The sequence below is a fragment of the Fundulus heteroclitus genome, chromosome 5, assembly GCF_011125445.2.
Source record: "Fundulus heteroclitus isolate FHET01 chromosome 5, MU-UCD_Fhet_4.1, whole genome shotgun sequence".
NCBI lineage: Eukaryota > Metazoa > Chordata > Actinopteri > Cyprinodontiformes > Fundulidae > Fundulus > Fundulus heteroclitus.
Window position 1 is genome coordinate 38,872,152 of NC_046365.1, and position 26,302 is coordinate 38,898,453.

The 26,302-nt window shown below is 40.2% G+C and overlaps 1 protein-coding gene across 1 annotated transcript in view; it reads left to right on the forward strand.

Moving 5' to 3' along the window:
- Positions 1 to 451: 451 nt before the first annotated feature.
- Positions 452 to 26,302, forward strand: part of zgc:154142 (uncharacterized protein LOC555481 homolog) — a 35,228-nt gene continuing 9,377 nt past the window's right edge. Inside the window, exons 1-17 of the mRNA XM_036137564.1 lie at positions 452 to 598; positions 4,532 to 4,662; positions 7,092 to 7,185; positions 7,529 to 7,669; positions 9,747 to 9,844; positions 11,063 to 11,189; positions 11,510 to 11,716; positions 13,105 to 13,320; positions 15,887 to 16,027; positions 16,992 to 17,237; positions 17,399 to 17,584; positions 20,514 to 20,623; positions 20,726 to 20,826; positions 22,462 to 22,739; positions 22,983 to 23,146; positions 23,227 to 23,410; positions 23,502 to 23,720. Coding sequence (XP_035993457.1) covers positions 460 to 598; positions 4,532 to 4,662; positions 7,092 to 7,185; positions 7,529 to 7,669; positions 9,747 to 9,844; positions 11,063 to 11,189; positions 11,510 to 11,716; positions 13,105 to 13,320; positions 15,887 to 16,027; positions 16,992 to 17,237; positions 17,399 to 17,584; positions 20,514 to 20,623; positions 20,726 to 20,826; positions 22,462 to 22,739; positions 22,983 to 23,146; positions 23,227 to 23,410; positions 23,502 to 23,720 — 2,782 coding nt within the window. The 5' untranslated portion in view covers positions 452 to 459. The remainder of the gene's footprint in view (positions 599 to 4,531; positions 4,663 to 7,091; positions 7,186 to 7,528; positions 7,670 to 9,746; positions 9,845 to 11,062; positions 11,190 to 11,509; positions 11,717 to 13,104; positions 13,321 to 15,886; positions 16,028 to 16,991; positions 17,238 to 17,398; positions 17,585 to 20,513; positions 20,624 to 20,725; positions 20,827 to 22,461; positions 22,740 to 22,982; positions 23,147 to 23,226; positions 23,411 to 23,501; positions 23,721 to 26,302) is intronic.

Sequence of the window (26,302 nt, forward strand, 5' to 3'; positions counted from 1 at the left end):
TATTTAGGATCTTTAGGTAAAAGCTGTGTTTAATTCACTGCTGTTGTTCAGATTGCTTCCAAAAACAGTAAAAAACTGGATGTGAGATTAATTGTTTTATTATTATTAATAATGTAGTTACTCGTATTTAGCTTCATATTGCCAAGTCTTTGTTGCTTGTTGTCGTGTCAGCTGTGAAAGCCGGTGAATAAATTGACTCTAATCTGCTCCGTCAGCCTGTTCTGTTGTAACGACCCACAGATTGGACCACTTAGACCATCAGCAGTTATTACCCTTCAGTTCTGATACTGTTTATGGATCAAGCTTTACACTCCCCACCTAAGAGGCTCTGATACCCCCGTCTGAGCGGGTCAAGGTTCAGCTGGGTTTAAAGTTCAGGTCTTCCTCCTTGTGTTCCTGATAAGCTGGAGTTCTGCTGAAGAAGCCGCCGTCCGCTGCATCTCCGTCACCGTGAAGACGATGGGTGGACGTCGGTCCAGGGGTCTGAGCACCCTGGAAAAAAGTCTGATATTTCTCTTTGTTGCAATGACAGCCGTTAGCATCAGCCTCATGGCCCTCTACTTTACAGACCGGTCTGATTCCTCTGCTCATTCAGAAGGTCAGTATTTCATCATCTGAAAAAATGTTGTCTGTTGTTTGCACAATAGTCTCTATAAATGTCACAAAGAGCTGTGATGAAGAATTCAGGGATGGAAAAAAAAAAAAACGTTAAGATGCTGTGTAGGAAATTCTGAGAAAGCAACTGGACAAACTTTGCTGATTGCAAGAAAAATAATGTTTTTACAGCCAGGGAGCTCCAATGTTACAGCTGCAGTAAAAAAGTTAATGTGCTTTTCTGTTTATTCAATATATCACTGATGACCTGGCTGATGACGTGGACATTTATAGACAATGTTGTTTGATTTGTGCCCAAGCTAATGTGCTTATACACTAGTTTAGGATGTGTCCTGTCATTTAAAGTGGCACTTTTTAGAGCATGTTGTACCCGTTTGTGTACTTGTGGAGACGTTTTAACACTTATATTATGTCATTTTAACCTGCACTGTGTAAGTGCATGCAAAACAGTCAAGAAAACAGGTTAAACCAATAACCAATTTATTTTAGATTACTTAAACATTTAGTCAAGTGACAAACAATACATTTTAATTCCAACACTTTATTTAAGCAAAGCAGTATGCAGAAACTTAAAGTGGCATATAATGATGCATTGAAGATGCTGCTTAGGATGCCGAGACGGACGAAAGCAAGTCAGCTATTTGTTGGTTTCCACTTTCTATGCTGTATTACGTTATCTCATGTACAGCTGCATGTGTAGATTAGCTAATTATACAAATTACATTATCTTAGCGCTGACGAATCCTGAACAAAATTCAATCAAATATAAGTCCTGCACGTGGAACCACTGGTATTTTTGTACATTTGTGATCATTTTTATTTATTTTATCTGTATTTTTATTTTTTTTATTGTATAGTTTCTTTTAGTATTCATTTGTTTGTATAAAGCTGTCAATATGGACCTATATGTGTCTTTAATAAAGTCATGATGCTGATGATGTTTGAGAGGGGGGAAAAAGAGGAAAAAAGGGACATGAAGCCAATTAAAACATGCATTTCTGTGCAAACGCTTTAAACAACTGTGTTCCCGAGATGCAAGACTTTTCTGTGATTTTTAAAGTGGTCTAAATCAGCAGCTCTCAGTGCTTTTTAAAAACAGCAAACTGTGACATTTTATGGGCAGACAAGAACGATGAATTTAAGGTTTTGATTATTCATTCCACTATATGTTAATTAGTAGTTATATAAGAATTTTAGCACCGACATCAGACAAAAGCAGAATGTGTTAATCTACACTTTAATCAAAGGCAAAAGGAGATACAAGAAGGAAGAAACATTAGATGAACATAAGTTATTAAAGTTAAATTATTTTAAATAGAACATTTTTAAATTAGACATGATGATGAGAGAGCAGGATGCTTTGACTAAAAGTTAAAGCTTTAGTCGGTAAGATAATATTTTTAATAACTTTTAGCCAAAGGTTCCTGCTCTCTTGTCAGTTTAATGGACGTGTTTCACGTTCTAGTTTGGAGTTCTTGTACCCAACAGGGATTTTAGGGGGAAAAGTTTGAGAACAAAAACAAAGAAAAGAATTCAAAATGTCAAACTACTTGGACACGTCAGTTTCTCAGAGCGGAACGGCCCAACAGAACGGGACAAGAGCGTGCCTACATTATGGGTCAGATGGCTGTTTGCTCTCTCAGCATTAAGGTCCGTTTGCGCCCGAGGCTCTAACAGCGGTTCTGTCCACCCTGAAAGGTCACAGAAGGGGGAAGACGCCCGTTTCTGGTTTGGTTCATTGTGTGTTGGTTCTGAACTGGACACAAAGGAGGAGCATCGCTCCGAGAAAGTTACTGATCGATGCAGAGCACGTTGGCGCGAAGGAAGAAAAGCACAAAGTTCACAAAAAGAAATTACAGAAAAGAAACAAATCATAGGATTCAGAGGAAAGGTGATCCAGCATGGTTCTAACTTTTCTGCTTTTCTCTCTTTCTGAGGGTCTAGATTCTCCTGTCATCAGGAGCTAGCAGCATTTAGGGAAAGAGCTGCAATGAAAGTCTGATCAGGCCACACAACAACAAAAATGTTTACTGGATTCTTTAACTGAGAACCCGGGAAGTGTAGAAATGTAGAAAAAATACCATCTCCTTAATGGAGCTGCCTCATATTCCAGGCCTCCAGCATGTAATCATTATACACAATGAAAAGGTTCACATTAGTCTCTGCTAAAAGAACTCTGGACTATTTATAAAAATTTAAGGAATTTCTGAGTTCACAAAATACAATCAAAGGAGCAATAAGTAAGAAATATTCTGTAAAATCAACCTAAATGATTGTCCTTTGTCACCCAGGATGGAAGTAACATTCCCTATAAACAAATAAATCGATCCTCTCCATCAACAATGTCTTTGTCACGTTTTCCTCCTTTCCAACCTCGAGGTACGGTCCAGAACGACTTCAGTTCAGAGTGTAGCTCATGTTTACTTCCTGGTTCCTCAGCCAATCAGATGAGAGTTCCCAGGGTTCCCGAAACAGAGCACAGTTTTTGGTATTTTATCTTGACAAAAGAGCAGCAGCCTGCACAGATTATTTTAGCACAACAGCTCAGGAGTCCAGAAAATGATTAGTGCAGTTTGAAGAGTTAGGGAAGAAATCATTGTGTGAAACGACGTGGTTTGAAACCTAAAACATATGTTAATAATGTTTATTAGAAATCTATGAAACTAAAGATGAGAAGAGCCCAGCAAACTGATATTACCAGTGGTTGGCGGGTGACAGGTTTACCTGAAAGTGGACCCTGAAGTCAGATTCTGATTAGTGTCCGAAACAGTCTTTGATTCAGTCACTTTGTGTCAGAAAAAAAGTTTGTCAGTTGTTGCAAGGTTTGGAGATTTAGAGTAATGTCATATCACGATATAGCCTAATGCACATAAAAGTAATTAAATAATTAATCAGGTAGGTGTTTTTTTATACGACAAAAGGCATTGCCAATTTCAGTACAAAATGAAATGGCGATATGAACTTAAAATGTTTTCATGATATATTGTGGTACTGCTGTAATAATGATAAAATCGACAAGAAAAGATCATTTGCAGCTTCTTGCAGCTTTTTTAGGTAACTGTGTGGCTTTAACCGTATATCAGTTAGCTCAATAAACACAAAAACTATGCTTAAAAAACATTTAGTAGTCTTTGCCTGGCTTTTCTGATGCATCATTTACCTCTCCATTTTGGTGATAAACCTTTTTCAGCTCACAGTGGAATGTTAATGGAAACAGAATCAAGATGAAATAATAATAAGATGTGGGGGGGAAAAGCCATAAAAAAGCTTCGATGCTGCTGAGGTTTGTTGCACAATCAAAAAATGGCCTTTGCACCCATATTATCAATATTTCAAAATCCAACTGACAGCTGTACGCAACAATTTTTCAAATTTGAAGTAAAAATGTCCACTTTAAAAGTTTCAGTTATGACCACCAAGGACTCAGAGCTGAACCCAACAGTGAAGAAATAGCAAAAATAACAATCCTGACAATACTGGCTGTTTTTTTTGTTTTGTTTTTTCAGACACTGCTAGTTGAAATTTATCATTGTCAAGACAAACTTAATTCTGTATCACGATAAGAGCATTTTTCACCATAAAGATAAAACGATACGATAAAGGCCCAACCCTACATCGGAGTATCTATTATTATTATTCCTCAACTGCAAATGTGCTTTAAATTAACGTTCCAAAAATGTTTTAACTTTGCTGGAAGGCGTTCAAACAAAAATATTTCAGCAACTTAAATCAATAAAGAGGTAAATGTTTGGAGGTTAGAACAAAAATAATTTTTAATGTAAAATAATGAATATTCAATGTTCAAAATCTAATAACTTGATCATTATCTAGCTGCACTCCAGGCAACAATATGGCTCTTAGATATTGTTGTTTTGATTTCCGAAATATTGGCTCAACATCTGTCTTTGACTTCCAGGGCCGCTGTCAGGGTGTGGAGGTCCACAGGAGCTGAGCGGTGAGTCGGGCACCTTCACCAGCTGGAACTATCCCAGCAGCTACGACAACGGCAAAAGCTGCATGTGGAGCATCACTGTGGACCCCGACAAGGTCAGAGGCAGGAAAAAAGCTTTATATTAGAGTCTGAGGAAAGGTGACAATAAATCAGATAATGCAATGAAAAGCATAAGTCATCCCTCTTTTTTTTATATTGAAGGTCTTTGTAACCGGCAAGGTAAGGTTTAGAGCGATTGGCTGAAAGCTTTGAACACAGTAGACGATCAAATGAAGGACGGTGCACCTCTCAGGTCCAGTGTCTCACCATCTGGATCTTGTTTTTTTTTTTTTTTTTTTTACTGTTTAGAAAGACAGGAAGTAAAGTATTCAGGTAATTTTCATCCTGAAGAAGTATGGATCAAAAGCTCTTCAGAAGATGAACATTTGCGTTGCTGTTGTCTTTCAGTTTTAGACGTTTTTGCACATTTGGTCTTGATTTGATGAGCAGAATATAACATTTATGTCCTTTTTCAAAACTATTTTTACACCAGGCAAGTTTTTATTAACTCATCATCGGCATGAATTTCATATTTTTTTAGGATTTGAATTAGTTATTTATTTCATCTAAGTTTTATATGGTTTCCACCCTGTTTTTCAGGGTGGAAACCATATAAAACTTAGAATTGCCTGCATAAATGTAAATTTTATGTGGATATTAAAAAAAAGCATGCAGGCTCAAACATATACAAGCACTCCCACATTTATTTGGTTAAATGTCTCTTAACAAGTACTTTCTGTAGCCATCGTCACTATTCTGGTGTAACTCCACCCAAAAACCATCAAGCCCTAAAGTTTTGATAGTCTTTGCAGATTTAGATTTCAAGTTATTACGAATAACTGAGAAGTTGGAATCTAACACGGAATGAGACAGGCATTTCTTAAGAGATAATAAAATGTGATAGGAGTATTTATTAAAAAGTCTCATTTACTTACATTTAAATGAAAAAAAAAATCATTTATACATTATACATTATCATTCATCTCAAACAGTAGAAAAATCTTTATTGTCAATCAAACCATTCTTATAATTGTTGTCATCTTTTTGCTCAGATTTTGCCGAATTGACATTGAAAATTGGAAAGCCTCTTTTCCATCACCCTCATCTTTAACTCTGTCCATCATCATTCCAGTCAGGGAAAACACGTTTGTAATAAAATAAAAGATTTGATTAAAACCTTAATCTGCCAAAGGTATGAATAGTTTTGAGTTTATCTGTATTTGACTGCTCCTCTTTGTTTCTTGGCACAAACTGCATTGGGGAAGTCAGTTCAGAAAGTTATCGCCAGGCTGCTTTAACCTTAAAATTAAATTTGCTGCTGCAATCATTGAAAAACTAAAAACCTTCTGGAGAAATGTTTTATTCTCAGCTGAGACCAAAACTGAGCTGTTTGACAACAATGACGGCAAATATATCCGGTGGAGGCGCATATGGGACGGCACGCTGGAGCAGCTGTGAGCCCTGCTGCCTTGAAACAAACGTGAAGGTCCTGGGTTTGAATCCCTGCTTGGGTTCTAGCTGGGCTCTAGTCCCCAGGTACACGTGGGTTCTCTCCAGTTACTCCAGTTTCCTCCCACAGACCAGAAACATGAATGTCAGGTTAATTGGTCTCTTTAAATCACCCTTTTTGGGGTAAGAGTGTAAGAATACTGTGCCAGCTGTCAAGCACGGTGGTGGTAGCATCATGCTGAGGGTCTGTTTCAGTATTGGTGCATCGCATGAGAACTATATCCCCAAACCATTTAACTTCACCTTGAATCAACAGGTAAATACTTCAAATTTGGACACAGTTGCTGGTGGAGTCCTACAAAAATCATCCGTTCTTCAACATGCTAAAATGTATTTATTTTATTTAGCATAAGTGTAACTAAATGTTTGAGCCTGTACGTATAATTTTGACCCAGTGTGAATTAAGAAAACATTAAAAAAACTCATGAACTCATTATCTTGTCTTTATAAATCATTGAAGTTGAAGGCTGCAGAGTCGTTTCATGTTTTAAAGACATAATTGTGACTCAAAATGAAGACGATTCATGCAGAAGATGAGCACACACGTCAGAGCAGTTTCACCAGATGTCCACGTGTCTGCTTTCTGATGAGCGGCGTTTTCATTATTTACTGTTATGAAAGCTGTCTGCCGTGACGCCAAGCAGCAGAGGACAGCTGGTGCAAACGCAATGGTATCATCATCAACAGATGGCTGCCTGGTCCTGTTCCTATTCCGCAGCAATCCTCTGCAGGCCTGCCGGACAAACTGAAACCCTCCATTCCTGCTTCCCTCTCTCCTACTCTTCTCCGTCTCTACATGTCTCTCTATCGTTTCCCCCGTGAACATCAACATTACCGTCTCAGGCATATGCTTTCTCAAATTTCACACCAGACGCTCAGCGTGGCGCGCTCCGTCAGTAAACACTCGGTTTTATTGGGCTGTCGGATGCAGAGAAAAGAGCAAGATGAAACAACTTTGCGTTTTTTCTTGCTGCAGGTGATTCATCTGTGGTTTGAGGAGTTCGCTTTGGAGGAGAGTCAGCTCTGCACAGCCGATCTGGTCACACTGCGAGACACGCTGGGAACCATCGGTAAATAGATTTCCCGTCAATCACTGAGGGTACGGGGGGGAAATAATGGAGTTTCTGTTCTAATGCATGTTTCTTCTGTTTGTACAAATGCAATACGGATACTGTGAATGAGATGTAGGGCTTATTGCACACATTACATGTTAAAAGGATAATTTCTAATGACTCAAATTTAAGACTGTCCTCTTTCACCAAAAAAAAAATCCTCCAAAATAAATGTTCTTAATCTATGCAGAAGACGGCTGCATTTAGGTAAATAAATAAAAAGACACAAATGCTTTCTCCTCTCAGCGATGTTATTACTGTCATTTTGACCTCAGCTGGACTCGTTGTGTCTCATCTGCAGGTAAATACTGTGGCTACACCAAACCCAAGCCTTTGGTGACTCTTTCAAACCACCTGATGGTCTACTTCGACACCAACGACAGGAAAACAGACCAAGGATTTAAAGCTCACTACAAAGCTGTGACTCCACAGGTCGCATCACGTAAGGCAGCTTTTAAAGTGTCTAACTCTTCACAAACAGCACCCTCTACTTTTATCGATGCCTTATTAATATGATTTATTCAATAATGGGGGCAGTCACACCTTGTTCACAGAATCTCAGGTATTCCTGCTGTTTTTACTTTATATCGCCACTCTTTTGCCTGAAGGATAGACATTTATTTTTCTTGTATAAGATTACACAGAGTTGGACATCACAGAGAGAGGGATCTTTGATCATTCCTCTTTGCACAATCTCCCCAGATCCTCCAGAGCCCAGGGTAATCTCTAAACTCTCTGTAGCTCATCCTGCAGGTTTTCGGGGGGAATTTAGATCTGGGTAATGAGACGCTAATAGAAGAAGCTGCAGTTTGTGTCTGAGGAACCATCTGTGAGCTGATTTAGTCGTACGTTTTGAAATCTCTCATGAAAGCCGCCGTATTTGTAATGAGCAGAACCAGAGGACCCAGAATTCAACCAGACAAGACAGTTAACGTTTAAAGACAGTTTATTGGTCAAGAGACGGCCAATGGATCAGAACTGTGATGATTGAGGGGACAAACCAGAGTCCGTAGTCTGAGGATAGGTCCAGAGTCAGAGCCGGGTGATCAGAAATCCAAAGATAGTCCCAATCAGAATCTGAGTCAGGGCACAGATACAGATCTGGTAACAGGCAGGCAATCAGGTCCAACAGAGTAAGGCAGGCTCAGAGAATCAGGAGACATAAGCGGGTCAGATCACAGGCAGGCAGACAGACAGAAAACACTGGATTAGACTCACCGGTGGCTCGTAATAATCTGGCACTAATGACTGGTCTGAGGGCTGGTTAAATAGTGAGAGGAGCAGGTGTATCTGGTGAAGGCTAATGAGAACAGGGTGGACCTGCACAGGTATGTCAGATGGTAATCAGACCAGCACTAGAGCTGAGATCATGACAGTATTTTTTAATTAAAAGTATCAAAGAGTGTGTTTTACCCTGCTGTCTAATAAGAGAGACGAGCTCACAGCGTCACATATCCTCCACCAGACTCAGCAGTGAGCAGGAGGCGCTCTTCTACATTTTCACGTTTGTTTTTCAACAGACCCGTCTCAGATTCAGATCTTTAGTCATGTCCCGACGGGCAATCATTTTTTTTTTTGTCTTTTACAAAAACCAGGGCACAGCATTGAATTCAACAGCAGCAACCAACAGGGGATTCAAAATCAAATATCTGGAGCGTCTGTTGCTTCTCTGATCTGACCAGAGCACACGTTTGTTTAACGCCCCAGCAGCGTTTGGGATGGTAGGACAGAGAACACCTTTCCTCAGCGTGCCTTCAAACAGACCGGCTGGTTATCTAGAAAACTTCTAATGGTTTTTGTGGAGGCTTGGCGGCCTTCCTGCACTTCTCTAACAGGCTCAGGAGACAGATTTTAATTTGCTCACCATCTTCCTCATTTTGCGTGATTTCATGATAAACTTTGTTCCTCATCCGGTCTAGTTTTTCACACCTCTAGCTGTTCGAAACATTCTTTTTTTGTTTTGCTCTGACAGCAGATTCGGACGGCTTTAGTTATCTTCTTGTTTGACTTATGAAGATTAAAAAAAACAAAATCATCTGCCTAACTTGAGCGTATGCTCTCTTGTCTTTCCAATTTAGATGAGTGGCTTACAGGGCCTCCATGTCATGTGACGTTCCCCGAGAAAACAGGAAGCCATGATTTACTTAATAAAAGGTTCCTTGGCTCACAGAATTACTAACTTTACATTTATCTAATAGGATAATGTCCCAAATGTTTTGAAAGTCTCTTACTGCTGATTTAGCATTTTTATGCAGGGTCATTTTACAAATTAATTAATGGACTGACATCCTTATTTTTTCCTTGCAAGACTATATTGCTGCAATAAAGGTGTAATCTGTTTTAAGGCTTTCACCCATGGCGCTACAAAGTGTGGAGGCTTCCTTATGATGAAACGTGGTATAAAAACTGGGGTCATTATGGGCAATAAATAAAATGGAGGGGAAATGTGTTGGAGGTTCACACTGAGGGTGTCCTTGAGGTGTCGGCGCAGCTGAAGCGTCCCTCATTGCTGTTTCCAGAAATAGCCGGAGCCGGCGGTTTCCTCCAAGGTGATCAGGGGAATCTGATGACTCCAGGCTTCCCGGGGCAAAGTTATCCAAACGGAGCGCTTTACCAGGTACAAACCCACTGAGACGGGACAAATACACATGGACACTTTCTATGAAGCACCTCAGGATGATCGGGGGACCATGACCCCCACAAGCTTCCCTACATGTAGTCCTTTAAGTTGAGTCAGAAGCTCCTGGAAGTCTAGTTTCAGATTCTGACGAGAAAAAGGTAAATAAGCAAAAAGAAAAAGAAATCAGTAAAAACAGTAAACTAAACTGAGTTGTAGGGAAAGCTAGTCATTATTTTTTAGAGTTTTATTCTAAGTCACAAGTTGTTGTTTTTTTTAATGAATGTCTTAATCAGGTGGTCAACATTACCCATAATGCACAGGCTGGAGTCATGCAAGCTGTAGAAAAGCCCCCATGTCAGGTTTTGTGTTCTTTTCCACAGTTTTTTCTTACGGTAGCCTTAATGTTAGACAAAAGCCAGTTTAACTTAGTTTTCGGGTTGAAACGCTAACGCAATACGCTGGGTCACAACCTAGAACCGAATCCTGTTAAATCAACTCCGCCCCCTGGCTCAGGCCAGTACCGGTTTCACAAAACAATCCAAAACTGGGTTCCTTTAACTCACCTACGATGGTTCATTTTAAATGTGACTTATATATACTTTTTTTTTTACTGCAAGATTTGGTAATACATCTTAACATGGACAACAGAGTTAGGCAGAGAGTGTCAGTATTGACCAGGACGCAGTTTCAGATCTCCAAATTTCTGAAGTATCACCCTGCTGCTGCTTCTGGTCCTCATTAGGGGTTAGTTTCTGAACGTAATTAAAATAAATCAGAGCCATTCAGGATCCAAGCGTTTGCATGTCGGGCCGAAGAGTCGTAGCTGTGAAACCTTGTCGTCGTCGCTGTAGCTTGGACGATCGCTGAAGGAATTATATATGAGCGACAGTATGCAGAGAAACCAAAGAAACTATAATGCAGACAGTCATTTTCTATGTTATTCATCAGACTTGATATATATATATATATATATATATATATATATATATATATATAGACAGATAGATAGATAGATAGATAGATAGATAGATAGATAGATAGATAGATAGATAGATAGATACATACATACATACATACATACATACATACATACATACATACATACATAGATGGATAGATATGTTTTATACGCCCTAGTTTCTCTCACATTATGTTCCAGTTACTGATGAATGTGCATTTCTATTTGTTTTTCTTATTTTTGTGGGGGGGGATCAGTGGAGGATTACGGTGCCTGAAGGCGAGCGGGTCCGACTGACATTTACCACCTTTGACCTCGTCCCTGACGTCTGTGGAGACTTTGTCCAGATCTATGATGGCCACGAGGCCGGATCCTCTTTGGTTGGTAAGTCGGGGGAACATGTCAAAACTGCAGTGAGAGAGGAAAACAGCAGTAGCAATGATAGAAACCCGAACAATACTCGTGCACACAGCAAACTTATTCATTCAGGACACTTAGATGTGTGAGTGAAAGGGAAGACAATGAGACAAAGCTTTTAGAAATACTGTTAACATTACAGAGTGTGTGGGTCCATAAGTGAAAGAAAATCTGCAGAGCAGCGTTAGCTCCTGGAGTCCTTTTTAAACCCAGTGAAATCAAATCTCTCTGCACAGACTTAATAACAGATCGAGCGAAAGTCAAAACTAACTGAGCGTTACCCTCAGGTACGTTTTGTGGTGGCAGTGTGCCGAAACCAGTGGAGTCCAGTCGCAACACAATGGTTGTCCGCTTCAAGTCTGACGGCAGCTTGACTTCCAAAGGATTCCAGGCAACTTACACAAAGTTCAGCCTTCCTCCCGTCGTCGTTCCCACCACGACCGCAGCCCCGGCCACCGCCAGCACACAAACCGCTCCGCCTCCCACAACGTCTGGTGAGTGTTCTCCTCACAGATCCGGGTTATTGCTCCTTTCGTTGCCATTCCTCCTCTTTACCTTCACACAAATTACAAGATTGCACAAGAATTTCTTTCCTTAGTCAAAGGTCTCTGGTTATTTTTGGGACTGGAAGCTCTAGAGGCAACTATTAAGCAGGAAGAAGGAGCATTTCTCATCCTTACAAGTTTTACATGATATGAACACAAACTCTGTTTTCAGCTTTTTTGATGCATTATTATATTTTAAAAGACAGGAGAGTCAGGAGGAATTTGCACAGCGCTGGGACGGCTATCTGCATGACTTTGAGTTGCATTGACAGAGTTTCACTTTGCAGATGTCACTGTCAGCCTAACTTTTGTTTCCATTTTCCTTTTGTCTCTGCATTCTCTCCTCTGAAGAGGTTGTGAAGTGTCATTTCTCAGTGGTGCCTTTTTTTTTTTATTCTAGAAATAGTTTTACTTTTGACAGACGCTGCTTCACAAAAGGGAAAATTAGAGCTTCTAAATTAAACCAACCGAGACTATCTTAGGGTAGCAGCTGAAAATCAAGCATCATTTGTGCATTCAAAGCAGGAATAATTACTGAAAGCTGAGCATCAATCAGGTGACTTAAAAGCTTTGAAAGCTCATTTAAAGAGGCAGTTTGAATTTTACATTAATAAAGTACATAAGTTGAATAAACAGAGTTTAGTTCATGTCATTCTATTTTCCAACTAGTGCCATACACAGAAATATTGGAAGCAAAAGCTCATTATACGGCTTATTTTAGAAAAGACAAAGCTAAGCACAAAAAGCATTGAGCCAGGAGTGCTTTCTATAGGAAAAGAAAACAAAGGGTAGCTAATTGATGGCAGCAGTGGCTTCATCGGTGGTTTTGACCTGGAGAGAGACACAGCATAACAGGAAAAACACAGAGCCAGGGGTACTTTCTATGAGAAACGAAAAACAATGTCAGCAAATGACTTTTTTGCCAAATTATTGAAATATGTAATGACACCCAATTATGAATAATTATTAATATTATTGTCTATAACCAATAGTAAACTACATTCTCACAATGCTGTGTCGCCTGACATACCTGCATCGTTTCATGAGAACTTTAATCCTGTCATAGGGACCATATAATGATGGAGAAGGTGAGATCTCTCCTGAGCTCTGTTCGTTGCCACATCCTTGGCAGACAAATCCGTCTCCAGGGTCCAATTAAAATACTGTACAGTGACTCTGTTCGTGCTGGAGCTGCATCGAAGCAAGCTAGTCCTGCTCAGCTGTAAATCAGAGGGAAAATTATCCTAAATAGATGGAAATCAGGCAGAAAAAAACAAGGTTCTGAGAACCATAATGAGGTGGAGACTTTGATCATGTGCTGTTGATTTGCACTGCAGGCGGTGGCGGTCCTGTAATCATTGAAGGACGAAAAGGAACCATCCAGTCCGCAGGTTTCCCTGATCCATACCCGGCTCACTCCAACAGCTCCTGGAAGATATCCGTGTCCAAAGGGTTCTTGGTTAAACTGCAGATCACCGACATGGCGATCACAGGGGAGACCGGACAGTGCAAAGAGGACAAGCTTATCATCTCAGACAACTACGGCATTCTGGGTGAGACATAAATTTGCTCTTACAACCCAATTATAATCATGCAATTTGTCCCAGATGTTCTTGTATTTTAATTACATCAGTGAAATTACCTTTTATAGCATATTTTGCCCTTAAATATTACAGATTACATATTTAGCACTACACATTAGTTTGCTGGCAGACATTAGACTCTTGTCACATGGAAGCAGCCTAAGTGCATTTGTCAATATATACCCTAATTATGTATTTGGCACATCTTTTTCTAACCCTTCTGTTACCACAAAATTGCTAAATTGCTGCTTTTCCCGCTGTAAAACTGTTGATTAAGATCTTCCGTGCAAAGAGCCGCACCGTCATAAATTACCTCTCATTATTCACTTCACTGGCTGCAGTGAGGCTGATACAGCTTTATCTCTTGCTGAGTGTTTGAGGACTGAAGCACCAAGGCCCAGGCACACTTTCACTGCGCATCTTTCAGAGTTAGGCGATGAGAGTGCTTTTTTTAGCTGAAGGTGTCGTGTTAGGATTTTAGCTGTCACCCTAATGCAGGTAGAACCAGAAATCTAAAAGTGAAGTGAAATATATTTTTAATTTTAATGAAGATGACAAACGTTGACACCATGGAAACATGACAGAGTAACAGAAGGATCCAGTGGAGGACTTAGGAGAACAGACGAATATATAGACGCTAAAGCAGGGGGTAAAAAATGGCTAATCAGAGGAAATGAGAAACAGCTGATGTGGAGCAATCAGAGAAGAGACTAATTAACTAGAGAAACCCGGAGGAAATGGCTAAAAGATATATAACAGAAACAACTCAAAGAATAAAGAGCATAAGCTAGAAATTTAAATGCACCAACATGGAAAAACATCTGAGCGTATAAGAATATATGTATGGCAAAACCCAAATAGCAAGAATAACAACAGATTATGGCAAGACAAATTGGAACATAATAACAAGGAAATGCTGAAAAGATAAACACAAATGAAAGGCAAAACCTAACATGTTAGGATATGACATATTTGTTCTTATGTCTCATAGCAAAAATGAGACAAAACAATGGACTATTTCTCTTTTTGGAAACCTCCAAATGAAATAAATCCCAAAAAACAATAGACATCGATTTGGTTTCACATTGACATTAAACAGCAGCGATTAAGCGCTTTGTTTGTTGTGTTAATGATGTGGAAAAATGCAAATTCAAAGATAAATATATTTGATCTTTACTTTGAGAACGGTGGTGTGCATGTTCGTTGCTTCAGGAAAGCTGGGTTTACTTTTGGGTCCATGAACTAAAAGGCAGACATGTTTGCTGACTGAGGCATAGAGACCTGCACTAAAAGAAAAAAAAGAACCTCGCCACTCATTTTACTGCTAGTGTCCCCAGCTGGACCCGGCTGGATGTACTAGCTGGATGTACCAGCTGGCTGGGGCTCGACCATTTTCTAGGCCAGAGGGCCAAGCAAAGTTGGTCCTGTGGAAAAGTGTCCTTAGAGCTTTCTTCTGTTTTGTCTCTACATATGTTACTCTTAAATTTGTCAGATCATTACATTTTGGTATCAGATGAAGATCATCTAAGCCGGCTAGATGCAAAATGAAGGTTTCATATGGAAAAAGGACATTATTTGTTTATTTACTGAGCCACTCAGGGGGTCGACTTTCTTGTCTGCTTCAGATCGTCGTCCTGTTTCATACCCAAAGTGCACCTGGTGGCTGAACAAAACGAAAAGCCACCACACTACCAACACATTTAACATGGCACACGCTTTTTAAAAGGTTCCATGTCTCATCGGTCTGAGAAATGTGTTTCCAGAAGTTTTGGTGCTCATCAAGACGCTTTTCGGTGAATGTGAGATAGGCCTTTTGGGATTTGGTCTTGGAGCTCTCCCATGGAGACCATTTTTAGCCCGTGTCTCTTTCTTATTGTTGCATCATGAACTTTGATCTTGACTGTGGCAGGAAAGGCCTGTAGAGCTTTAGATGTTGTCCTGTGTTCTTTTTTTTACCTCCTAAATGAGTTGTTGATGCCCTTTTGGATTAATTTTGGGTGTCTCAAAGATGTATAAAACAATGTAGAAATTAGATGTCAATGACTTTGTTTCCTATCCTTTAGATTTGGGCATGATATGTTGTTTTCAGATATTATTTTTTGCCTACTTAATGTTATCAGACAGGTTGTATTAAGCGGTTTCTTAATTCTACAGATCGGACAGTAATCAGACTGGAATACATAACGTCACTGAACAATAAAAAATTTTTAAAAAAAATAACACATTTTCACAAAAAAAGTAGACCCAAAGCCCTCTTTGCAAAGTTTTATTAGGTTAGGGTTTAATTATTCACAAAATAGTGTACATACACCTCCAGCAGCAACATGCACACATAACACAACACATGCAATAAAAGCCTTTATCTTAATCGGTGCAGATTCTGCACACATAGCGTCTCTTATCAACACCTGTGCTTAAAGCCCGTACTGCTCACTTATCCCGCTTACAGGTCCAAATCTTATCCGTTCATTGGACCTTCGATCCACCTCATGAACCCTCATGAGCGCTTTTGTTTTCATCTCTGCTTCATTCTCAGGTACACACTGTGGCTACATCCTCCCTCCGCTGGTGGTCAGCGCCAGCAACACAATCTCTGTCACCTTCCAGTCAGACAGTCGCCTCACAGACCGGGGATTCTCTGCAGCGTGGGAGGCGGTGTATCCTGAGGATATTGCAGGTACAGATGAAGGAGCACGGCAGAGACACCCGGAGACACCTTCACAGCTCACGGTGCAAGTTGTTAAAGCACCTCGGTGCCTCGTTAAGCAATCATCACACGCCGCTCTGTCACATTATCAGCTGCTGCTGCAGCTGTCTGAGCTCGGTGCAAAAAGGAAACGGTGAAAGTGCAGTGAAAGAATCAAGAGCCAGATAAAACTTTTTAATCTTTTATCACAATGATTATCGTTATTTAAAAAAACACGCACACACATGACGGAGAAGGTGTTAAACAAGCGACAGAACTGTGAACACGTAGGAGATCAATGAAACGATTTACAAGTCTGTTAATCCGTTTGTCTCAATAAAATAGTACAAAATAACGTGTTTTGAATATGGTTTGCTGTAGGATTTTGCAGTTCACGATAGATTTTTGTGATGTGAAAATGAACATTAATTCTTAATTAATGTCTTGTCTCTCATGCCTCTACAATCCCTAGTTATGCCTGTTTAATATTCCCTGATTTCCCAGTTTCAGCTTTGCACCTGTTGCCTGCTTTGTTCTACTGATTTCAGTTGTGTAATAAATAACTATATCAACCTTTATCTTGAGAAAAACTGTTTTGTTATCTTGCGGTAAGATATATATACCCTATCTTAGTCATAAAGATCTATTTGTGTGTGTGACCTCTCTCAGCTTCTGTATCATTGCAACTTTGTTCTTGCAATGTCAGACATTTTTTTGTGTGTAATTTGATAAACCAGTGTCAAATTATCAAAGCATAAAATTCTCGGTCTTACTCTGTTTGCTATAAAAATTATTTACTGCCTTACAAGACAGACATTTTTACAGACTAAAATACTATCCTGATAGACGAGTTGTGATACTTTTATTCAATATCTTGATAAAAACCCTTCAGCTTTCCATGTATCATAACATTTATCCTATGATGTCTTTGTCTTATTTCCTCTCACTTTTATAGAGATCCAGGGATGTGGCTTTTCCACCAATGAGGAAACAGGTGTAATCAAATCCCAGAACTGGCCAATGAACTACAAGGCTAACGCGGAGTGCATGTGGAGCATCGCTGTGCCTTTGGGGAAAAAGATCACTCTAAAATTCACTCATTTTGACCTGGAGGCCAAAGATATTTTCACATCTAAGTGCTACGACAACGTGATGCTGTATGACCTTAATGGTTTGACCAACGCACTACATCAAAAACATGGCAAGTTTAGTTACAATAGCATTTTCCCAAACTATTTTTTCACTTTGTCCTCTTCAGTTTTTTTATGAATAAATATATGAATTCAACACTGGTTTAATTGGGAATTACAGAGCATCTTTCTTTTTATTTCATGCAGACTAATTGTTTTCCTTTTCATTTAGGACCATTATGTGGAACAAGCCTGCCCAGTAGCATCCAAACGAAAGGCAACAAGCTGCTGCTCCGTTTTCACACAGACTTGTTTACCGAGGCTAAAGGCTTCAGAGCTTACTGGACTACAAATCCCAGCCTCCCTGCTCCTACTGAGCCGCCTGCTGAAAAAAACCCCTGGGATGACATCGCCATAGGTAGAGTATCTGTGTCAGCATAAAACCATTATACCACTAACCTATATTGAGGATCATAAAGAAGATTGTAAAGCTGTGCTGATCAGAACCGTAATAAAAACATTTACCAAACAGGCAATTTATAATGTAGAAACAGTGTTTGGAAAATTACCTTTTCCACTGAAAAAACATAAAAAAAAACATCAAATAAGTACTTAAATATTTTTAAATCAAACCTTTAAATATCATACCATCTTTATTTATGAAACAGTTTTACCTTTTCCACTGAAAAAACATAAAAAAACCATCAAATAAGTACTGAAATATTTTTAAATCAAACCTTTAAATATCATACCATCTTTATTTATGAAACAGTTTAAGACAATGACAGCTGAAACAAAGAGCTGCACAAAACTGGACACTAAAACCTCACATAAGTCAAACATGAAAGTATCTCATACCATTGATTTGAGAACTTCATGAACATTTAGTTTCACAAATTTCCTTCTTTAGTTAGGTATACCTTATTTATATATTTGTTGGAGCAGAGCAGCATTTTTATCGCAACCCAAAAAGTTATTTTTATGATAATTATTCTGATGGGAAATGTGATAAAGCCTCTTTTGTTCCTGACACTTTCCTGCCTTTTTCCACAAGACACTTTCTGGAACTTTCCAGGATTTATGTGAAGCTCCAATGAGACTCACAGGTTGCTATGTGGAACATTCTAGAATTTACAAGTTGCCATGTGGAACGTTCCGGAACTCACAGGTTGCCATGTGGAACATTCTGGAATTTATAGGTTTCCATGTGGAACGTTCTAGAATTTATAGGTGTCATGGAAATATATAATCCGTTTTTGTATCAATCATGTATTTTTATTAAGCGGTAAAAGTTACCTAAGTTTAAACTACTATGGTTAAATTTTGTGGCCTGGAGTGCAAATAGTATGGAGTTTGCAGGGTCACTTACAGGCTATGTGAATTTCTCCAATGTGAGATCAAAAAAGCCTATCTTAGCCTATCTTATCTTAAATTCACCCAACCTTCTTGTGGGATACAGGAGAAGTAAGAGTCACATTTTTTTTCAAGAAGGCTTATGGTTTAAAAGCTTTATAATGTTCTTCAATGTTTATCTTGGTAGACTCCTAGAAACATCTGGCAAAATGTATCAAGAACCCAGCACCTTATTTGACACTGGAATGTGGATCTGCTTTGTTTGTGAGAAGACAGGCACAGATAGAAATAAGGGTGTAAGCAGCCCCCCGACACTACAGACACGGAGGGTGGACTCCGTGCTTTACTTTAGGATAAAGTTGTAAGTGTGTGTCTCCCCTTGGAATTCCAATTGTAAGATATATATGTTTATTCCAGGTGTTTTGTCTCTGATAATTGTTTTCTTCCCTTGCTGCCGAATTTACGAACCGGGTGAGGCGGACCTTAGTGAAAAGACAGGCCATCGCATCACAGGTTACTTTCAAGGAATTTACAGTTTTCTTGTTTTTGAATTTTTAGGTTACTTTTCCCAAAATTACAGGTTATTATCACGTTTTCATCAGGTTCTGGCCCAGATCTCACGGGTAACATGGCCTGAAATCACAGATCAGTTCATCATGAATCCAACAAGTTCCAGAACTTTGCAGAACTTACATATTACTTTACAGAAATGTTGCTCCTGACAGGTAAATGTCTATAACAAATCCATAACTTACTCTGTTGTACTTTCTAACCTGGTGTTTTCCTGAAACCTACAGGTATGTTTTTAGATCTTTTGGGAACTTGTGGAGTATCTTCTTGAACCTCAACTACAATTTACACTGACTACTTTGCAAACCTTACAAGTTTCATTCAGGATTTTTGGCCCTATCACTGAATTTACAGCTAATGTGTGCATCTATAAACATCAAATCAATAAAATGAGTTAGGGGAAAGTAACCTTTAAGTTAATACAGAATTCTATTCAGTTCGATTTTATTTATATAGCACCAATTCACATTACATGCCATCTCAAGGCACTTCTGATTCAATCGTTTGTATGATTCAATCAAATCATACAAATGGAATCATGGAAAGTATTAGATTCGTCTTGAGGAAGTAACTTTGAGATAACCTGTATGTTTTTGTAATGGTAACTCATAAGTTACAGAAATGTAACGTGTAATTTAGGACACGTTTGGAACGTAAACAGTAGACTCAAGGAATAGAAAGGCTTTTTTTAACCACAATAAAAACTCAAAGACATCAATGCATCAGGTGTAATATTACTATAATACAGTCCTTGTGATAATACGCTTGCTTAGTATGGACGTCATTTTCTCTGATGTCCTGATACTTCTTGTGTCAGTTACAAGTTTTTAAGAGGTTCAGCTTAGCCCGACAGAAATGTGTCCGGGTATACGCCGAGTCCCCCACCTCCCAGTTAGACAGTCAAACACAGTTATTTTGGATGCTGGGAACACAATGTGAGGTGACCTACTGCTTTACTTCCCTTCCTTTGCTGGTTGTTTCCATTCTTCATCCAACGATGAGCCCCAGGTGGCCCCAGCCACTGACAAAGCAATTTCTAAAATAGAGTTTGATAGATGGACACGGCTGGTTTATAGGATTTTATTGTCTTGCCCGGCTCAGACAGAGTTTCATTATTAGCAAGATTACAGAAGGGAACAGAATCTGGTGGGAGATAAATTCCGCATTAATGCACTGCTGTCTGGGCGAACGAAATAAAAAGTCGAATTTTAATTTGCATTTTGACAGAAATTATCTTTTCCCAGCAAGTTGCAGCGGAGGCGTGTTGTTTGAAGCGGCCTGTTGGTGCGGCCAGCGATGTCAGCCGTGCGTGTCTGCAAAACTATTTTGGAAAAGCCGTATCAGTGCGGCACAGAGGTTTATCTGTCAGCAGCAGATTTATGCTCTTTATTTTCGCTTCACTCAAACACAAACATCTCTCGTAGACTGGCCCCAAACATGCGGGAAACCAGCCATTCCTCCTGCCGTTGTGTCACGCATTGTAAATGGAGAGGAAGCCGTAGCGCACTCCTGGCCCTGGCAGGTGTCCATGCAGGTGGGGATGATCACCATAAATTCAGGGAGGTGCATCGACGTCTACACGAGCCGCTGCTGATGGAGTTTTCATTGCTCTGCCTGTTTTTGGTGTTTCTTTCAGGTCTGGCCTGCCAGTCAGTCTGAGCCCTCATTTTCTCACATCTGTGGCGGGACTCTGATTCATAAAAACTGGGTGCTAACAGCAGCGCACTGCTTCATAAGGTACATAAAAGAAGAATAGAGGTTTTTTTTTTTTCAAATACTCCGCAAAATGCAAAGTGATTTTTCTCATATAGAGCATTGGACCTTGCAGCAAATCTGTGGGAGAACTAAAAGTCAATTTTGGACAGTTGCAAAAACTTTTACATTATACCAGTCCTACTAACGTGTAAAAACCATTTTATAAAAGAGATGCTAACTTCTCTGTTAAGAACAGTTTGGTAGAAAGAGCGTTTCTCTACAGTCTGTCCTTGTGAACCAGTAGAAAGAAGCACATTTTCTCTCAGAGAGAGAAAGGACAAATATCCATTATCTCTAAGTTCTTGGTGCATTATTTCCAAGGAGCTGCACTGTTGCTCCAAAGTGACAACACTGGCACGGCTTCCTTCAAAACGGGCTTTTTAATAAACGCCGTGAAAACTACAAAATAAAGACAAGCTTTAGAAATGGATACATTTACAGACAGTCAGGTGACACATACTGTAACAAAGTTACCTCGTGACCGCCTGCCACTTCGGAGGTCTTTAATAGATTAATTCTTCTTTGTCCACTCTAAATTAAATATTAAGTAATTAAAACACCATAACCAATAAATTTACAAAATATTACAAACATAAATACAAATACCTTTACAGCTACAGGAACTACGAGACTGCTACTCTTTCCCAGATTTCTGCTCCTTCTCTCATGCAAATCTCACTACCTTTCTTATATACGCAAATCTCGCGATAACTTTCAACAAATGGTTTCAAAAGAAATAAAATACAATAATTTTACATAAACCTCAAAATTTGAACTAAACAACTTAAAATACATAATCTGAAATAAACATACATTTTTCCAAGAAATAAATCATTTCATGTCACTTACATGCACCTTTCTATCATCCTTGAAGGGATCTTGCTCAACAGTTCTGCGGCATCTCTGAAACTTTTTTGTTCGGCTTCGGTTACTTCATTTCTGTTCCAGAGCATGAAAACCTGATGCATAGTGCAGGGGTCTGCAACCTTTGTAATCCAAAGAGCAATTCTTGCTTAACAGTCAGCTAAGAAAAAACTCATTTGGAGCTCCTAATCTTACTTGACCTTTTGAAAAAAAAAGACCAGTTATCATTTTTTGATAAATACCCACTACAGGAAATCTGCTGTCATTTCTAAAGAACCTTGTAATACGTTTGAATATAAAGAAAAGCATAAAACCTTTGCAAAAAGAGAATGGATGCATTCAATTCCAAAGGACTTTGATATGTGTGAAAAAGGGCACATAGTTTCCTATTTAATGACAAAAAAACATGGATGCTCAATCCAATTATTCCATCCAGATGGGGGCCAACAGGGGCCAGTGCCCTTGTACTAGGGACATAATAATAATAATCGTAATAAATACATTCTTATGATGACATACACTGGCAATGAAACCATAAATATTTGGTCCCTAGGACCAATTTCCTAATTTACCTTTAGAGATTTACTCTAAAGATCTAGAGCCACAACCGACTGATCTATCAGATGAAATCCTAATAAAGCACATTGAAATGAGAGACATTATGTTAAAACAGTTCCAGAGGTGTGAACACTTTTGCGAGGATCTGTACCTTGATGAAATAAAGTCTAATTGTTGACTGCTATGTCCACCCAGATATGCAGACGAGCTGCATCGCTGGCGGATGTGCCTCGGCAAACACAACCTGACCACCACAGAGCTGAGTGAACGCTGCGTCAGCATCTCTGGCATTCATCGCCACCAGGCCTTCCAGTATCCCACGGTGCCCACCGTGGAGTTTGACATCGCCCTGGTGAGGCTGGCTGAGGACGCCGCTCCCACTGAGGAGATTTCATTCGCCTGCCTTCCCTCTGAGGAGGAGATCCTTCCTGAAGGAAAGAAGTGCTACGCCACAGGCTGGGGCGACGAGACAGGTGCTGCTTCCTCTTCTTCATGTCCAGCATCAGCCTGATCTAGTCCTCTAAAATCTCAAAGCAGTGTGTTAAGCTGCAGCTTGATCTTTGTTAGTGATGTCTGGGACAAAAAAAAAAAAAACACAGAGAACAGTCTGTTTCAAAGTTTGCATGCCACCTGCTGGACAGAAAGTGAAATTATCCTTCTTGTGTAACCAGGTACTTTTATTTCAACTGCTTAAAAGCTGCTGTTTGTTTGATCAGGTGATTCAATGAATGCTAAAGCTTCAGACACCCTTAACCAGGTGGCCCTCCCTGTTGTCCCGTTTGACACCTGCAAACGGATGGATTACTGGTGGTTCCAGGTGAAGGCCTCCATGATCTGCTGCGGATACACGCTGCCTGACGAGCTCCAGTCCGTCTGTCAGGTAAAGCAAGGCAACCAAGGGAGCAAATGCGCCGTATTCTGTGAGGAACGCGTTTCATTGAGGGGCTGTAACTTTGACAGGGGGACTCAGGCGGCCCATTAGTTTGTCAGGACACACCGGGTGGTCCCTGGGAGGTGCACGGCATAACCAGCTTCGGCCCTATCGGATGCATAATGAACAAAAAGCCCTCCGTGTTCACCCGGGCCTCAGCCTACCTTCCGTGGATCTCAAATGTCATCCGCAGGGACATCTACAACGAGCACAGTAGGAACCTATTTGCCGAAAATCACCCACTTTGTCGAGAAAATCACAGCGTGAGTGGGCCCATTACTCCCCTTCTGGCCTCTCTGTGCAGCGTCAGGTTGCGGAGGGCCGAAGGATTTGTCTGGGGAGCGCGGCACCGCATCCTCCATGAGCTACCCCGGCACCTACAGCAACAACGCCCGCTGCCAGTGGAACATCGAGGTGCCCGCAGGGAAACTGGTGCACGTCCACTTCAGCGGTTTCTCCCTGGAGGAGAGTCAGCTGTGCATGAACGACAAAGTCAGCCTCGCAGACGACGTGGGCAGTCTGGGTACGTGAATGTCTCCCGCAGCCCGGTATTTTGAGCGAAGAACATGTCACAGTCAAGTGACAGGCTGTCACTCCTGCTCAAGACTGACATTGTTGACACCCTTCTTCTTGGTGAGGCTCAAACATTTCCCCGACACAGAAAACACAAAAACCCACATCCACGGGAAAATGCATCAGAAAAGAAGCGAGAGCAAAGATATTTAAATATCTAAGGGGATGAATCCACAAGATGAACAATAAAGCTTCGTGCACATTTCAATATCTTTCAAGTAAATGTATAATAATCTATATATTTAAAATTAAAAGCCTGCACATATGTATATACATTTATAGAGCTACAAATAATGATTTAAACAAATGGGGTGCAGTGCAGCTTCCAGTGTAGTATGCTGTGATAAAGATTGATTTAACCACTCATATTTTTGGGATCGGGACTATTGCATCACCTATACATCATCTAAACTCTCTAGCACACATAATAATAATAATAATAATAATAATAATAATAATAATAATAATAATAATAATAATAATAATAATAATAATAATAATAATAACAGAAAAACCTTATTCTTGGGTCTCGGTCTAAAATGCTAAAAGTCAGCAGCAGCATCTGACTTAAACCTGCAGGTCCAGACATAAAATCATCTGGACAGTTCTTACTAACAGCTATTTATAAGAAACAGGCAAGCTCTTGTCTTTTTTATTGTTATGTATTTATTTGCTTTTGCTCTACCCTTTATTTTAAAAAAAGACTTGGATTTGTAGAGCTTGTGTCTATGATTCCAGACAGGAGGGTTACCCTCATGATGGGGTAGACGCCCTATTAAATACTGCCTATTTAATGGTTGATTTCTATTTCAAGAGTGGAAGGTTTGTGCAACTTAAATAGCTGTTAAGAACACCAGCTGAGAGGAAAAGCTTAAATTTATTGCAGATTTTCTCTATTTCACACAATGTCAGCATTTTATGTACAGGCCTGTGGCGTCTCTGCATTTAGGGCCTGCCTGTGAAAAACAGTCCGATAGCGCTACCGCTACCATGCTCTGCGTTTAATAAAGATTTCTTCTTAGGACTGAAAACCTCACCTTTGATCCTCTAAACGTGTCTCAGCTCAGTGTCTGTCTCATCTGACCGCAAAGCTTTTCTCCAGAAGGCGTTTGGTTTGTCGCAGCAGCAAAGTTCATTCGAGCATGAAGGTGCCGACTTTCAAGCCGGAGGATATTTCTCGGTTGCCACCCTTTATGTCCTTCATGGCTTCACCGTTGACAGTGAATCTGCCGTCTCTGCATCTTCTAGCGGTGGTTCCTGGGATTAGACTGATTTCATTTCACCTGAAGTTGCCGATTTTGTAACCTGACTCCGCCAGATGGATTTGCTCCGCATATCCATCTGGAAACCTTCCGTTGAAGTAATTTTGGGAAGGGGCGAAAATACTGGTTAGCTGATTGGCCTGTGTTGGTGATAGACGGGCCAAATAAACCAATCAGATCAACGAAGCATATGACGTACTAACGGCGACGACGAAAACACAACCACAAGCTCTTGCCGAAACCAGTCGGGAGAAGAGCAAAAACATCTTTTCCTCTAAGAAAAGCCTCCAGAGCAGCGTTTTGCTCTTCTTTCAGTGAAGAAATACTCTGTAATTCCGATAAAACTTGCTCGATAGCCACGCTAACGCTAGTTTCATCGGCTGAAGCCGCCATGTTCTTCAGACTGAACTGTCGCGCTTCTCGTTGCGTCACACCTCAACCCGCCTCAAAGCCAACGCTGATTGGACGTTCGTTTGGTGAACGACATGGTTTCCAACCAGCTATTAGCTGAAAACCTGCCAATCAGTAGATGATCAGCTGGAGGAGGATGCATCTCCAGGCCTGATGCTCCTTCCTTTTTTTTTACTTGTGCTGTGTTGGTCTGGTACCAGAACTGGACTAAAACTAAACGAAAACTAACCAAAGTCCAAGATATCCTTTACAGAACCTGCAGAACCCTCAAAGTGGTGAAGAAAGTATGGCCGCCTGGGGGAGAAAGAGAGGAATTTAGGAGTGGTTTAAGGTTAGAGTTTCAAAGACCGTAAATCAGATAACTTCCAGCATTTTTGAGAAGTGTGAAAAAGTCAGACTGATCTGCGAGTGATACCTTGAAAGCTCGCGAGATCAGGATGGTCTCACGAGGCTACCGGTTTTGATCTGATGGTTGGAAAATGTTTCACAAATAGGTGTAGCCCTTATTATTCCATCCATGTTTTATTGCACATCTCACAAGCCCCGCAGCATGATGCTGCCACCTCCATGCCTGAGAGTTGGTGCAGTGTTAGAACGACCTAAAAGCATCACTTTGAGCCATTCAAACGGGTCCATCCCTGTCTTATGCCCTTAAAGATTGAATCTAAGGCAGGGGTGTCAAACATACGGGCCGGATCCGGCCCCCGAACAATTTAGACTGGCCCGGTGGCTAAATGCATTATCATTATAAAAAAAAAAAAAACAGTGTCCTGTCTGGCAATGTGGCAATAAGAATTGTTGTCTTAATGCCAAAAAGAGCTCATCAGATTTGACTTTCACAAGTGGAGCAGTACTGCTT